We start from the raw sequence: 17,610 nt of genomic DNA, 5'->3' as shown, positions 1-17,610 counted from the left end.
GTCATTTTCCTTTTTTTATAACCTCTTTGGAATTCAGACTTAGTAGAAACACTTCCAGATCAAAGGGAATATACAGTTTGATAGACCTTTGGCATAGTTCCAAATTACTCTCTAGAATTGTTGGATTATTTCACAACTCCACTAATGACATATGTTGACATTCTAGTTTTCCCACGTCCCCTTCAGCATTTATCATCTTTTCCTGTTGTCTTAGCCAATTTGGGATGATTGGCTCCTCAGTTACCTCAGAGTTGTCTTAATTTGCATTTCTCTAAATCAACAGTGATTTAGAGCATTTTTTCATATGATTAGAAATGGTTTCATTTTCTTCATCTGAAAATTGTCTGTTCACATCCTTTGACCATTTATCAATAGGAAAATAGCTTGTATTATAAATTTGAGTCAATTCTAAATTTCAGAAATGAGGTTTTTATCAGAGCCCTTGGATGTAAACATTTTTTTTTTCAATTTTTAATAGCTTTTTATTTTCAAAATGCATGTAAAGACAGTTTTCAGCATTCACCCTTGCAAAAAAACCTTGTGTTGCAAATTTTCCCTCCTGCCACCCCTTCCCCTAGATAGCAAGTAATCAATATAGATTAAATATGTTCAAATCTTCTAAATATTTCCACATTTATCATGCTGCACAAAGAAAGTACATTAAAAAAAATGAGAAAGAAAAAAAAGCAAACAAACAACAAAAAAGTGAAAATACTATGTTGTAATCCACATTCAGTCCCAATAGTCCTCTTTCTGGAGGCAGATGGCTCTCTATCACAAATATTGATCTGAATCATTATCGAAAAGAGCCATGTCTATCAGAGTTGATCATCACCTAATCTTGTTGCTGTGTCCAATCTTCTTTTGGTTCTGCTTACTTCATTTAGCATCAGTTCCTTTAAGTCTCTCTGAAATGATCCTGCTGAGTGTTTCTTATGGAACAATTATATTCCATTACATTCATATACCATAACTTACTCAGCCATTCTTCAACTGATGGACAGCCTCTCAGTTTCCAGTTCCTTGCCACTACACAAAGGGCTGCTACATTTTTGCACATGTAGGTCATTTTCCTTTTTTTATAACCTCTTTGGAATTCAGACTTAGTAGAAACACTTCCAGATCAAAGGGAATATACAGTTTGATAGACCTTTGGCATAGTTCCAAATTACTCTCTAGAATTGTTGGATTATTTCACAACTCCACTAATGACATATGTTGACATTCTAGTTTTCCCACGTCCCCTTCAGCATTTATCATCTTTTCCTGTTGTCTTAGCCAATTTGGGATGATTGGCTCCTCAGTTACCTCAGAGTTGTCTTAATTTGCATTTCTCTAAATCAACAGTGATTTAGAGCATTTTTTCATATGATTAGAAATGGTTTCATTTTCTTCATCTGAAAATTGTCTGTTCACATCCTTTGACCATTTATCAATAGGAAAATAGCTTGTATTATAAATTTGAGTCAATTCTAAATTTCAGAAATGAGGTTTTTATCAGAGCCCTTGGATGTAAACATTTTTTTTTTCAATTTTCTGCTTTGGAAGGGTATAGTTTCAGTTTGGTTGTCTTCTTGCTGCTACAGGATTTAGAGATGGAAAGGACTTTGGGAGACCTCTAATCCAATTCCCCTCATTTTTCAGATGAGTAAAGTGACTTGCCCAAGATCATGGAAATAGTGATAGGACAGAGTTTGACTCCCAAGTTCAGTCCTTTTTTCAGCTGTAAAATGGGACTACTGAGAAGACAGCTACTTTCACAAATTTTATAGTAGTTGGATTTTTTTTTACTCTTATAATCATCCCTTTGCTTATTCAACAAAGTGATAGATCAGAAACAGGGTAAATATCAAGTGTTTTGCATGTTCCTGGAACTTTAAGCTCTAGGGAAACAATAAGTAATCTATAATCTTTGTCCACTAGAAGAAGGCAACACATAAAGGATTGTTGGGAAGCAGTGGAGAGATAAAATCTAGAGAGGTAGACAATAGCTGAAGCAGATAAAGTGGCCCCAGTGGAGAGAGCACTGTACATGGAGTCAGGAAGACCTGAGTACAAATCCCATCTGAGATACCAGCCAGCTGATTTTGGCTAAATCACTTAATTTCTGCCTCAATTTCCTTATAGGTAAATTGGGAATAATAACAGGACTCACCTTCTAGGATTGTGAGGATTAAATGAGATAACCATAATATGTTTAGTTTTGTACCTGTTAAATAATAATAAACCTTATATAAATGCTAGCTATTACTATTGTGACCTGAAGATCAGGATCCCATAGACAATTGTAGGATGTCAGAGGGATCATCGGGAAAAGACTTTGGAGGTATCCAAAGCAACCTTTTCAGATTTCAGATTTCAGACACAGGCTCTGAAAGGTTATGATGTGCCAATAATTATGAAAAAAGTAGTAAAGTTGGGAATATTGGTTAACATTACATAGCATTTAAGGTTTGTAGACTGATTTAGCTCATTTTGATCTCAAACTTGTAAAATAGATGCTAAGGAATAGAACCCTGGTCCTGATAGAGAACACTCCTGAGGAAGATATTTAGGATAGTTCTCATGAAATAAAGGAATCATCTTAATCTAAACCCACTATTAAGATGCAGGAAGAAAAACTGGACATATGTAAATATCTGGCACAGTCTTCAAGCTTCATTAGGCTGTTTCTTGTTAAAACTCCAGCTTTTCTTATAATTTATTTGGCTTGGTTTCTGACATATTCTAGACGAGTAAATTTGGCAGAAGCTTCAGAAATTTCAGTAGCCAGGAAGGTGATCTGAGAAGATGGGGGAGAACACAAGAAATTCATGTATAGATGTCCTCATAGTGAGGAACTTGAACCTTGAAAATTCATAGATAATATAATTATATGTATGTATATATATGTATATAGAACCTTGAAAATTCATAGATAATATAATTATATTTATATATATAATTAGCTCTGAAAGAGATCTTAGAGAATAGGGCTTTTAAAAAAACTTTTTACACTCTTCACCAAAGAAACTTTTACTTGACTGGGGCCTATAGATATATAAAGTAAGTATACAAATCAAACATTTAATGATAATAAATCATAATTTTGCAAACCTCGCATTCAGTTACTCAACCCTATTTGGGATAATGATGCACAGTTTAAAAAGCTTTCTTATAGATTATCTAGCCCAGTTTCCTTCAATTGCATTTGAGAAAATTTCACCAAACATGGTAGTGAGAAGACCAATTAAGCTTACAGATCTGGATTCAGGTCCTGTCCACTATCTCTTCTATGTGACCTTGGAGAAGTCATTTAACCTCTTTACCTCAATTTCTTTATCTGTAAAATGAGGGATTAAAATCTTTTCTGTAATAAATTTATATCATAAATTCAAAGATCTCTCCCAGTTCTAAATTCCCCAAACTTAAAAATCTGTTTGAGATTCATCACCAAATGATGAGATTGATGTAGGCACATCAAATATTGAGATTGATATACAGATACCTAAGGATGAGATTGAAGAAAGCAATTGGCACTGAATGTTGGGGTTTGGTTGTGTGAAGTATTCATAAAGGCCATTCTCTTTGGCAAAAGGTAGGTTCATTTAGAAGAAGTTAAAATTTGGAAGAGTATATAATTAGACATAATGAGGTATGGGAAAGGGAGAGGGTGAGGAGAAAGACACTTTGAGGCAGAACACAGTGGTAGGCTAACCCAAAAGGGATTCAGCAAAAATGGTATAAGCCATAGACAGATTTACAAGGGAAATTTAACTGCTGAAATTTGACATAATTTGGCTTTCTGATTGGGTACACAAAGATGGGTTACAGAAGACCACAGAGGGTGAGTTTATAAGGTTGAGCTGATCCCCATAAGGGCCCTTCCTTGCTTGCTTTCGTGAGTAATTTTATCAATACTTCAGGTTTTCTCTGCCAAATCCTACCTAGTTCCCCAGGACCTCATCATTTAACGTCAGTTGGGAAAAAATCCTTTCCACTTCACTTTTCTTTTTACATTCATATTGCAGTTTACTCTCCCTCCTTTCTAGAAGTTTTGTCATTTGTTTTCATGAATAATCCTTTAAATGTACCATTTCTATTAATATTTCAAAATGCTTTCTGAGAGACATAGTTATACTGTTTCAAGATGAGTATCATAAAATTGGTCAAGATAAATAGCACTTCAATATATCCTATATCCATGGCTTTGTACCCTTTGTCCACTATGCCTTAAAATGCACAACTTTCTCACCTTAAGTATATAAAATCAACTCCAGCTGCCTTATGAGGCATTTCCTATTCTCCATGTCCCCTGAAGCTATTATTTCTTCCTCATTCCAAAATATCTTGTATTAATTATACATACACACACACACACACACACACACACACACACATACCATGTACTTGCATTTTTACCTTCTTCTCTTTCCTGTCTGTCTTCTTCCCCTCTCCCCCATCCTTGAAGGTAGGGTCCATTTCACTTTTTGTGTTTATGTACTGAGAATTTATCATTAATGTCTTGTATAGTTTATTTTTTACCAAGTGCTTATTGATTGCTTGGTATATGTTACAGTATATATGTGTGTATGTTTATATATATAATAATAATAATCTATATAGAATTTACTATGTGTCAAGCTTTTCACAATTATTTCATTTGAGCTTCACAACAACCCAGGGAAGTGTGTGCTATTATTTTCCCTATTTTACAAATGAGGAAACTTGAGGCAAACAGATTAAATGACTTGCCATAGGTCATTTAGGTGGTAAATATCTGAAGCTAGAAAGAGCACAAAAGGAATGCAAGAGCAGTTTCAGGCCTCTCTGGCCATAGCCATCTCACTTTCTCCTTCCCTGGCCCCACCAGACTTAACTGTCTGATCAAAATAATTAACTCATTGTGGACTGTACCTTTAATCTGGAAATAGGGGCTAATAATGAATTTGTACTCCTCCCAAGCTCTTTTGTCTTTAGATCAAGTAGACCTGATCTCAGTCCTGAGTCCTGACCAAGAAGATAACCCTGGAAACCTTAATAAAACCATAAATATATTTTTAAAAGTAGAAGGTATTATGTACAAAGTGCTAGAGAACAAAAATAATGTCATTAGTTCTTGCTTCCAAGAAGTATATGAATAACTATAGAGAATATGAACTGAATTCAAAAAAGAGATCCACATAAGACTAGTAGTGTCAAATTCAAATAAAAATGGAGACCCAGATAAAACTAGTACTGTCAAATTCAAATAGAACTGGGCCCACTAAATCATATCTAAGAATCTTTGTGGGCCACATTTAATTTAGAAAATCATATATTAAAATGTATTTTTATTTTGTTAAATTTTTCCCAGTTACATTTTATCTGATTTAAACCTCCATGCACACAGCGAATGCTGCAGTCTTCAATGTTTCATGGGCAGCATATTTCTTTCTCGATATCCTTTTGGTCTTCATTTACCAAATCACCTACCTCTAATGTCCGTGCTAGCTCTCTGGAGGGCCTCAGGATCAGTCAGAGTCAGGATAAGTCAACGTCCTTGGTCTTTAGGGGGAGAATTGAAGGAGGCAGGCAAGTTGCCACTCAGCTTGCCAAAGATGAATCCTGGACTCTGGAGTCCGGAGCCTGAAGCCTCTCTCCTCCTCCTCTTGCTGCAGAGCCACACTGACCTCTGTGCCTCAGCCCTCCAATCCTTGCCTATGATTACCTCATCACCACACATTCAGCAAGCACTAATAGTGAAGAGAGCCATCACATCACCATCTCATCTAAATATATGTATATAGAGCCATTATCTCACACCAAATAGGTAATTAGTCTTGAGTACTCTGCCATCTTAGATCCAAGTACACCTTTTCAAAGTTTTGGCCCTCTCCATCTCCTGCTTTCTTTTTAGAACTCAGGTGGTCTTGTCCTCCTTACACCTACCATACTATCAAGGGTTGGCCCTGGAAGATGTGAAGGAGGCTGTCCATTAGTCTCTCGCTTTGCAGCCTCATGATCTTGAAAGGTTCATGCTTCTAGACTGTGTGGAACCTTTGGCAAGTACCACAAGGTACCAGAATAAAACTGTTAGGAGTTTGGAGCTCTAAGGTTTCCAGAGCAGCCACCCAGTCGTCTACTTCTGAAAAGCAGTTGATTTCTGGGCCCTAATTGCTACTAAATAGATTATAGTTATATAATTTTCTTTGTCCCAAATTCCCTATTATAGGTTGGGAGGGAGTAAGGAGAGAGTAAGATAGTTCTAGCAAGATGGATGCAGTACAGAATGCATTTATTGCTAAATGGAAATGGTACATTAAAAACTATGCTTTGCTGGCCCCCTTGGCACTAGTTTTTCTCACAAACAGGTGCCCAAAAAATGACATTCTCCATCTTGGAACCCTGCTTCTTTTGCTGACTCAGCTTTCACCTATAAAGTTATTTATCCTTTGTTCTTGAAGAGGACCAAGACATCAGACAGGTGATAACATGACTTGCAAGTGAATTGAATTTAAGGGAGGGCTAAGCAAAGTTACGTTTTCCTGTGGAGCCAGCTATGTCCAGTGGCAGGATATAGATCAGGATGACTGGAAATGATCTTACCTATAAGGATCTGTCTCTTGAAGTTTTCTTGGTTAATGGATGGTTTTGTTCACTACAACAGAAGCACATACAACTACAGCAGACACTGATTGGGATGAAAAATTGTTGACTAGGTCAGAAGAACACTAGTGATGAGCTGAATATTCTCGGACCTGCTCCTGCTCTTCATCACCACCTTCTATTGGGAGAAGAAATCTAACTATACTGGAAATCCTAAGGCTTGGTGCTCTTGGTGCTATCCTTGTTCATTGCCACTTCACATAAGATGCACTGTGAATTTCAAAGATATAATTTCACCTACATATGGATCAAATAATGAGACTTTGAGACAATTTTTCTGAAGGAGGAAGGAAAGACCTTTAAGACTTCAGGCTTTTCTATTTCTCCAACATTTTTATTTTTTTTCCCTTTTTCTTTTTTCCTTTTAGTACTACCTATGAAAAGAACACTATCCAATAAAAGTTCTAGAAGTATTTGAGGTTCTCTAGAAGATCCTCAGGAACTTGCCACCAAAAGGTGCCATGTGATAGGACCAGTGTCTTCTGGATACTGTTTCTGGGTAATGGGACCAAAGATGTACGTAAAGGGCTTTAAATGACAAGCAGAGGAGTTAATATTTTATTTTAGATGTAATAAAAGCTTACATCCTCATCATACTCAATTTCACATTTTTCCTCATACCATCAATTACTAAATATTATTTTTACCTACACCACAATTCTTGTCTCTATCCTTTTCTCTTCCTCTCACAGACCCTACTTGTCATCTCCCCTGGAAAATAGCCTCCTCTATTGCACCAGAATTAGAGTGGATTGCAGGTCATGTCAGCACATTCTAGGGCCCAGGAAACCAGGAATAGGCCTTGGGGTGATTCAGTGGCAGTACAGGCAGTTTTCAGGTCTCCCAGCCCACAGATAGCAAAGATAATTTAGAAGGTTGATGGGAAAAGTTTGTGACATTTGGGTGAGATTGGAATACAGTCCAGCACAGGCTGTTCCAACATAGCTATGGTCCCAGCAAACCAGGAACAGACCTTAGGAGCCATTCAATCATCAGTGATATCAGTATCTTCTGGAGCATTCAACCCACAACTAGATAACAAAGGTCTCTTTGCTAGCTGTAATGCAGGATTCTGTTGCTTTGCCCATTCTTGAATCCAGGTTGCAGTCCTAGGTGGCAGTTCCAGAGTAAAGAGAAGCAGTAACACACTGAAGTTTATGGCCTCTGTAGAACAGGAACCCTCTTCACAGTTCCAGGGCTGAAAAGAGCAACTGTGGTTGCTCACAGACCAGGGCACAGGTCAGGAGAGTAGTAAACACACCCCTCCTTAGACCATACCACCTGGAAAGAACTGAACATTTCAAGTTCCTTGAAGTATCTCTGAAAACAGCTGCACAAAACCTCTGAAACTTGGGACAATGCACCCTCGGCCTACTTTAACAAAGAATTAAGTCAAGTAATTGGCTGTGAAAATGAGTAAACTACAGAAAAAAATTCTGACCATAGAAAGTTATTATGGTAACAAGGAAAATCAAAGCACACCCTCAGAAAATAAGAAAATCAAATTTCCTACATCTGAAGCCTCCAAGAAAAATATGAATTGGTTTCAAGTCATGGAAGAGCTCAAAAAGAATTTTTAAAATCATAGGTAGAGAAAAAATTGGGAAAAGAATTGAGAGAAATGCAAAAAAGTCATGAAAAATGAGCTTAGTAAAGGAGACACAAAAATACTAAGGAAAATAACATATTAAAAACCAGACTAAGCCAAATGGTAAAATTACAAAAAGCTAATGAAGAGAAGAGTGCCTTAAAAAGTAGAATTGGCCAAATAGAAAGAGATGCACAGAAATCTGTTAAAGAAAAAAAAAACTCCTTAAAGAGTAGAATTGACCAAATGGAAAAAATCCACTAAAGAAAATATCTCCTTTAAAAATAGAATTGAACAATTAGAAAAGGAGGTGCAAAAGCTCATTGAAGAAAATCATTCCTTAAAAATTAGAATTGAGCAAATTCAAGATAATAACATTATGAGAAATCAAACAATCAAAACCAAAAAATGAGGGGAAAAAGAAGACAATGTGAAATATCTTGTTAAAAAGACAACTGACATAGAAAACAGAGCTATGAGAAATAATTTAAAGATTATTAAACTGCCTGAAAGCCATGATTAAAAAAGAACGTAGAAGTCATCTTTCAAGAAATTGTCAAGGAAAACTGCCTTGATATTCTAGAACCAGAGGCCAAAATAGTAATTGAAAGAATCCATCTATCACTTCCTGAAAGAGATCCCAAAATGGAAACTCCCAGGAACATTATAGGCCCATTCCAGAACTCTCAGGTCAAGGAGAAGATATCAGTCAGAAAGAAACAATTTCAATATCGTGGAATTACAGTCTAAGATTCTGCATTAAAGAACTATAGGGCATGGAATATGAAATTCTATAGGGCAAAAAAATTAGGATTACAACCAAGAATCATATGGTTATTAAAAATGGCTATAATCTTTCAGGGTAAAAAAATGGACATGTAATGAAATAGAGGACTTTCAAGCATTCCTAATTTAAAGACCAGAACTGAATAAAAAAATATTACTTTCAAATACAAGACTCTAACGAAGAATAAAAAAGTAAACAGGAAAGGGAAATCATAAGGGACTTGATGAGGTTAAACTTTACATTCCTACATGGGAAGATGATACTTGTAACTTATAAGAACTACAACTATATACAGACAGGTGTGTATATATATATACACACACATATATATAAATGTATAAATATAAATAGACCCTTGAAACAAAGATTATACAGTACTAAAATTAGGTACGGGAGAAAAATATAATATATTCCAGTATAATTAAAAGCTTAATATATATGTATCAAAATGTATAGCATCTAAACATTAAAAAAAATTGATTTAGAAGAAGTAATAAAATCTATAACAGTGGGAAAATAAAATAAAAAATCCCAACCTTTTTAAAGCCTAGACATATCTAACTATAAGAAAAAGGAAGATTAGGATCTAAATAGAACTTTAGAAAAGCAGATAAAGCAAATACATCATTTACAAAGGGCCCATGAAGAAAGACTTTAAAAGTAATTGGAGATTAACGAATAAATCTAAAGAACTGTAGGTTCAAAAAACAATTAAATGGAAAATTTCATCAACCAAAATAATAATGAAACAACATCCTAAAACTTAGGGGGTACAGCTAAAAGACTTCTTAGGGGAAAATGTATTTCTCTAAACATTTCCATGAACAAGTATAATTCAATAAACAGACATGCATCTAAAAAATTGAATAAAAACCCTTAACACTATAGAAACTTTTAAAACATTTAATAAAATCAAGAGCAAAAATAGAAAACAATCCATTCCATTAATTTGCTAAACTATACAGAAAGCTTTTTTAAAAAGTAGAAAACCTAGTAAAATAGCTAATCTCATTTTTTGAAAATAAAATAGGAAGGCAAATTAAATGCCTGTGGTTATGTGATAAAAGGTCAAAATGGAACACAATGGTTCAGGAGATTTCAGAGAAGAACATAAATAATGGACTGAAGACTGGAATTCATGTGGAAGTATGAAGGAAAATCCAATATGGGCAAGACCTTGGGATAATCCTAAGTGTTATAAGTATCCTTCAAATCTTTGTCTTGGGCTATCTTTTCAATCTCCCATTTTTTACTGCTTTATAATTTCTAAGGAGGTGATTTCATAGTTACATATTTAGTCCTCCTAATTTCATTACTGAGATTTAGGTCCACATCATTAATACCCCACTGGATGTTTCCACCTGAATGCTTCATTAATATTGCATACTGTCCAAGGTCATCTTTCTATAAGCCATCCTCAATTACTGGAATGAATTCTTTTCTCAAATCTGCACCTCAGAATCCTTATCTTCAAGGCTTAGCTCAATTTTTTACCATCTTTGTGATTTCTTTAAAAAGCACCATTTCATTTGAGGGCTATCTATTGTGACTAATATATAATCTCTTAATTCTGACATTTATCACTTTCCATAGTCTGTCCAGCTTCACTCCATATCTTAGGCAATCTTCCCCACAATCCCTTTAAGGTGATGGACTGAAGAACAGCCCATGATATTATGTGCTGCTTATGACTTCTGATTGTCTGAGACCTTCTTGTCTATGAAGATGCAAACCTGTGGAGATATCTTGGAGAGAAAGGAAAGCAGCAAGAGGAGAGAGGGAAATAAAGTAGACTTCAAATGATAGGACTCTCCAGAACCATAAGTATGTGAACATGTGGGAGAAACTACGTGCACTTCCCTTAAAAATGTCCCTTCTCAGTGCCTGTACTCCGATTTATTGAAAGTGGATTTTTTGGACTTTTTCATGAGATGAGAAACTATTCTCTCCTTAGTTGAGCTAAGATTTTTTCTTGCTCTTGAGTCAGAGTTCTTTTACTCTTATGCATTTTTTGTAACTTTGTACTTATTTCTTACTTGCTTGGATAGCTATGTTCACTTGCTGTGATTGTCTTTTGTGTAATAAGCATTTGGAGGGAGCTAGAATTAGTCCAGATTGAATATAATGGATTCATCCAGTGCCCCTAGAGTTAAAACAATGAGAAAAAAACGAGAAAAAATGAGCTGTTAGTGCCTGTACCCATCCAGTTTTAAGCCAGCCAAGTAATCCCTGCAATGTAATAAAAACTAGGAAAAAATAATATACTTGAAATCTAACTTCACTCCTAGAGGCACACACATCTAATCTTATAAAGTCTAGTAGTGAAAATAAAAGAATGGAGGTCAGAAAATGGATTGCACTGTCTGTCCTTGTCTTGTATCCCTCTACCCCTTGGCACTCATCTCTCTCTGAAACAGGAGCCATGTAAGCCTTAAACCATACGGAACTTGCTAAGCTCCATGATATCTCCCTTTCTTATTGCATCGCTCCCTTTCACCCATATTAGCATTTCTAATGGACAGTAGATCTCCTGTCTTCATACATTCCCACAATCTGCTCCTCACTGTCTTTGTCATTAAATTGTGAGCTCCTGGAAGACACAGAGTATCTTTTTAACTCTATTTGAATCATAGGGATTAGTACAAATTCTTTCACTGCTTAAGAAATGTTTGTTGATTGATTTCTGTAATGCACCTCGTCCTCAACTATGCCTCTTAATACTTTAAGGCTCAGCCCAGATGTCACGTCATCCATGAAGCCATTGTATCCCTTCTTGATCCCAACTGTTAATGCTCTATCCTCAAATTATGTTTTCTTATCTGTATATATCACAGATCCCTTACAGAGGCAACTGGTGGCAAAACAGGTAAGAGTGCTAGTTCTAGAGAGTTAAAGACGACTTGACTTTAAATTTGACCTCAGAAATTTACTACCTTTGTGACCTTGGGCACTTAAAAACTCTGCCTCAGTTTCTTCAACTGTTACATGGATAACAGTACCTACCTTGCTGAGTTGATGTGTCAAATGAGATGTTTGTAAAATTCACTTAGCACAATGCCTGACACATCATAGGGTCTATATGAATGTTTATTCTCTTTCCTTCCTCTCCTTCCCATCTAGAATTGTACTTTATTTTTTGAAATCATAGTCCCTAGTCCATAAACTTAAATTTTTGTTGTTGTTGTTGTTTGTTTACTTGAATGACAGATAATGAAATCCCCAGGTTCCATTTGTATGACAATAATGATTTGGATAAGTGAGAGGTCTTCAAGATGAACACCCAGGTTCTCTGAAATAAGGGTTACATACAAACATACCATTTTTGTTCTCTCGTCACCCTCTGGGCCCTCTAAAGAACAACAATTTTTTTTTCTGAGGCAATTGGGGTTAAATAACTTGCCCAGGATCACACAGCTAGGAAGTGTTGTGCCCGAGGTAATAGTTGAACTTGGGTCCTCCTCAGGACCCAAGGGTTTTCAGGGCTGATGCTCCTCCATCCACTGTACCAAATAGCTGCCCCAAGAACAATATTCTTAAAGTAATCTTAGTAGTGGAATCACTGCTTAAAAAGTTCAAATAGCTATTATTGTACAATTCTATATTTCTTCCTAAAAAATCAAATTAACTCACAGATCTACCATTCACATGTGCATGGGATAGAGGAGAGGAAAAGGTTGGCAGTATATATCATTGATAAGATGCTTGACTTCAGTCTTCTATCCCTTAATCCCCAGAAGATATGTTAGTTTTTTTTCTTTTCAGCCAAATTTGGCTGCAAAGATCTCTAGATTTCATTTAGATTTGCAGACTCATATTTATTCAAAAGTATTTATTTCCACAAATTTTTATCCACAGCTGAATATTACAGCAACTATTATAAGCATTTTCCTATAAACAAAGGTGTAGTTTACAGATTTGTTCAAAATGGAAAAATATTCTTTAACAGTAGTATTTCATTTCTGATATCTGATTCATCCCCTGAATATCATTGAAATTCCTTCAGAGAGAAAAGCTGTTCCTTTTAAACATCATTTGGAGGCAAAAATGTTACATACAACTCTTGCCAGGTTTGAGGTGCACTTTAAGAAAACATTAAATTTTATTTCAGATTTATCCCATTTAAAAGTATTAAAGTTTATAGAATGTAAGAAAAATTTTTTTCATCCAATGACCTTTAAAATAAACAAAACCAATATCATTTTATTACTCTTAGTATTGTAAAAAATTTCTAGTCTATTTGTTTTTCCTTCCAAATCTAATTATGGCATCAGGATGGCAGAGAAGTAAACCATGAATATTTAGCTATACATGCAACAACATCTGGCTTAGTTTGATAATACCTGGTGTGGAAAAAGGTTTCTATGAACCACAACTAGAGGATCCTACCCTGTGTTTCATCTTTTAGTAGCTATTTAGTTCAGGCATTATGTAGTCATTCAATTATGATACTCTTGTTTGCAGAGGTATTGGGAAAATTTGTCATAGTGTTTAATATTAAATGAAAAGGCAACTACAGACCCTATCCCCCCTTTTTTTTCAACAAAGGGGTAATTCAGACAATGTATATGTGCTGATTGACCTGGTTGTGGCAGCTGATTTTTTTTTCCAAACTTCTAAGTGCTTTAAAAATAACTTTAAAACTTGGCATTAGAAACTCCAGAGGAGTCATTATTATTAACATGCCCCAAGGAAAAGGGGGAAAAACTCTTATGTATATTTGTGTATTGCAACATCCTAGTTGTTTCAAACAACTATAGCAGCCCAGATAGAATGCATATGTTAGGAAAAAGATGTCTCAACAGTGTCAGCAAGGATTAGTTAAGTAAATGCTATGTACATATAAGTAACTGAATATAATGGGATCATTCTTCACATACTTAAAAAGTCCATCAACCTAAGTGATGTGATCTGTAAATCTTTTTTTTCTTCTGTAATATTTAAAACATTTCAGAATGACTTACTGAATAAATATAAATCCACCACAATGTTATATAGAACATTAAAATTTTTCCCACAATAATGCTTATTCCAGGAAAATAGCAATTGAGAAATCAGTCGGCTGAAGGCACAGAGTGGGAAAGGTGCTCATCTGAGATTTTAATAAAGATAGATCTCAACCTTGTCATTATCATATTGAACTATATTCTTAAATCAAGATGCCATTCTGATTTCCATGGAATTGAGGATATGTGAGTGAATAAAGCTGCATTAAATGTGCTTTTTAAATGCAGGGAGTAAAAATAGTCAACAAAAGATTTTTACATTAAAGATACGAAAAGAGTTCCCTTCCAAGCACAAGCTGAGTGTTAAGTTAAATATTACAGATCTAAACATTAAATATCTATTTTCTATATATTTCTATACTAATGTCCTATAAAAATCTTATGTTTTTAAAAATATAATACACATAAATTAAATTACAGCTCCAGCTGTAATCCCTTAGGAAAAAAAAATAAGAATGAATTCTGTGATTAATTAGAATATCTACGCAGGAAAAAAAAAAGCCTTCAGTAGATAAATTTCTGTTTTATTCTAATGGCTAAGCATTACCTACCATAAATTTTTGTTGCTGCTATGATTAACTAAGGACCCTTGAAAAATAGGCAACAGTCTGGGGAAACTGAAGGTAGAAAGAAGCTAGTTAGGGATAGTTGGCAGTAGTTGCCTTTATAGACACCTTTTTTTTAGAAAATGAAAGTTTTTCCCTATCTGGTGAGTGAAGCTTAAAAGAAAGAAGCTTAAGGGAAGCATGGAAAACAAGATGCCACTTGTACTTTTGAGCTAGCCAAAGCCCAAAGGCATAAGACAGATCAAGTGGGGCCCTAGTTCAGAGATACCCCAAAATAAGTTACAAGTATTTACTGTGGAAGTAGAGGTGGTCATATGAACAGAGGATTAAGTTTGAAATCTTTGTCATTATAACAAGAGGGGAGTGTTCTGCTGTTCTAAAACCACATGGATGAGGGTGATGATAGAGGTGGAGGCCAGGAAGGAAAGAAGGAAGTATTTGCTAGGGAGAAATGCTAAGGAAAGAGGTATGTATCTATTTCTAGGTCCTATGAGTTCTTTGTTATGGACTCTTGAGGAAAACTAGACTTAAGAATAATTGGGTCATGTAACTGATAATTTGTGGAATAATTTAAACTTCCCTGTTAAAAATCAGGAAGAGGGACCACTTCTCTTTGGGTTAACAAACTTTTTCCAGTCCTGGCAACATCCTTCTTCATACTGTCACAATCTATTAAGAGATTTTTGCAATTTAAAAAAAAGGAAAATAAATGAAAACAGTAAACAAAGGTACCTAGTATAAGAGGTCATGCAGAATTTTCAAAATAGATGCTTTGTGTTAGGAGGAAAAAATGACAAAATTTGTCTTATTAAGTGCTCAGAATTCCATACCCTTATTTTCTAGCAGGGAGATTTCATATGCTCTTAATATAGTAACTTTAAAAAATCTTTAATGCAAACTGAATTAGATGAACATTATCAGATATTTTACTGGAATTTTAGTGGATTTAAAAAATGCAGCGGCTAAGATAAAAAAACAAATCTATATCCATTATTTTCTTAATTTCAACCACTCATAAATATTCTTTGGGGAAGGAATTTAACTGCCTAGAGGCTGCTGAAAAAAAACAAACAAACAGTGAAGTACTATTTATGAGATCTCCCATCATATTAGAGAATAAATAAATGACATTTTGGGATTACTAGTCTTCCCATTGATGCTTTCTTTCATAAATGACAACAGTAATTAGAACTCCTTAACTTGGGGGGGATTATGTACATAAAAATAGTGTCTAGTATGGATTCATTCACTGTGAACAAGTTTTGCACATGAGAATATCTCTTCTAATAGTTACTTAATTTGCCAGTTATCATCTAGGGTCATGGACATGTAGCAGCTTTAACTAAATAACTGTTCCTAAATACAGAAACTGAGAATTCTTTGGGCATAAAGGGGATTGTACCATTGTGACATTTTTGCTCCAAAAAGCAAAGTTAAAAATATAACTAAGGCCTGAGGAAAGGATGAGGAGGCCAATATTACTGGCACTCCTCTATGGTGGAAAAGATTGGGCAAACTCACCCTGGTCCCCAGACAACCCACCACAAACCCACAACATCATTTCCCCTGCTTCCTACAACAGTAGAAAGGGGAACATGTGCACCCTCAAAATGATCAGCATCAGCATGTGTTAGAAGTTCCCTGAAGGCAGTTTAAATGTCCAATTTTTAAGCATTAAATAGCCACGGAATGAAGATCAAAAAGATGGCCAATGTTTGCTTGACAAGATTGGTACATTGATTATGGCACTGGGAAAGTCACTATTTAAATTGCTACGGACTGTGCATTTATTTAGTCTGAAACCAAACTTAAAAAAAATAACCAACCTGTATTTCAAGTATTCTTATTTTGAGTTGTAGAATACAAAAGAAAAATAATCACATTGAAGATATGTGCCTGATATTGGACAGTTCAGCACTTTGCACAGGTTCTTAGGCTCTGCCTTGGTCCACTTTTACCACACTGGATATGTCTTTCAATTTATGTCATTGTTTTCTTTTTGCTTGGACTCACTAGGACTGAAGCCAAGTCTTCACACTTCATTGAGGAACTCCAGATTGAGAGCTGCAGGGATGTGAATCGAGTCCATGGTCAAGGAGGATGGGTTAAATGGGAATAAGACAGGGAACATGTGCTTGAAGTCTAATAGCAGCTGCTGAGGGTCATTTCGATCTTGTAGTTGTGCCTGAGGAGAAGGAAATCATTAAAAATTCTGACTTTGCTTTTATTTCAAATAATGATACTGTACCTTTAAAATGATCAGGTTCATGTATGACTTAATATATCCTGAGAAAAATCTGGAAAATAAACTGGAGATTAGGTGACTAGGGATCGCATCTGTTTTAGAATCAAAGGAGATAGAGATGGAAAGAATCATCTCAAGAATCTTCTATTCCAACCCCCTCATCCTATGGAAAATGAAACTGAGAGACATAAAGAAGGAATTCGTGCCTAGAAGTTACAAACTCTTTCCCTGTAGATATTTTTAAAAAGGAGAAAAGTACCAATCTGGGTATAATTTGAAACTAAGAGGAACTCAAGGTATCTTTTGATATGAAGATTCTTTACAGTTCTCTCTCATATATGAAAATCTCATGTATAAATAAAAGGCACTACTATTTGGATTCCCACATACCAAGATGAACTTGGAAAGAAAGGGTCTGAGTTTAAACTGTTCTTAAGGAGTATTAAGCTATATTCAAGGATATTCAATAAGATCATACTTTATTAATGTTTGGTGCTATGATTTCATTAGTGTGGATAAGTCTTGGGATGGAAACTCCTTTTACCAGCACAGATTGGCTTTTTTTTTTTTTTTTTGTTGCAATTTAGAGACTTTGAGAATTGTCACAGGCAGTGAGAGGTGAAGGAATTTGCCCCTAACCACATATCTAGTAAAAGTTAGAAGTAGAATTTAAATCTGTGTCTCTCCTGATGTTAAGTCTAACGCTATCCAATATAGAGGTACACTACTACTATTATTAGCTCTATTGTTACTACTCTCTTAGTAGTTCTATTATTAGTACTAGTAGTTCTGTT

General features: G+C 35.2%; 1 protein-coding gene across 1 annotated transcript in view; it reads right to left on the bottom strand.

Moving 5' to 3' along the window:
* Positions 1–12,816: 12,816 nt before the first annotated feature.
* MYO5B (myosin VB) overlaps positions 12,817–17,610 on the bottom strand; it is a 518,558-nt gene continuing 513,764 nt past the window's right edge. The window contains exon 40 of the mRNA XM_051969631.1: positions 12,817–16,756. Within this exon, the coding sequence (XP_051825591.1) occupies positions 16,604–16,756 (153 nt within the window). The 3' untranslated portion in view covers positions 12,817–16,603. The remainder of the gene's footprint in view (positions 16,757–17,610) is intronic.

Source organism: Antechinus flavipes, chromosome 1 (assembly GCF_016432865.1).
Source record: "Antechinus flavipes isolate AdamAnt ecotype Samford, QLD, Australia chromosome 1, AdamAnt_v2, whole genome shotgun sequence".
Classification (NCBI taxonomy): domain Eukaryota; kingdom Metazoa; phylum Chordata; class Mammalia; order Dasyuromorphia; family Dasyuridae; genus Antechinus; species Antechinus flavipes.
The sequence above is the reverse complement of the archived record's forward strand: the minus strand, read 5'-3'. Positions and strand labels throughout refer to the sequence as shown.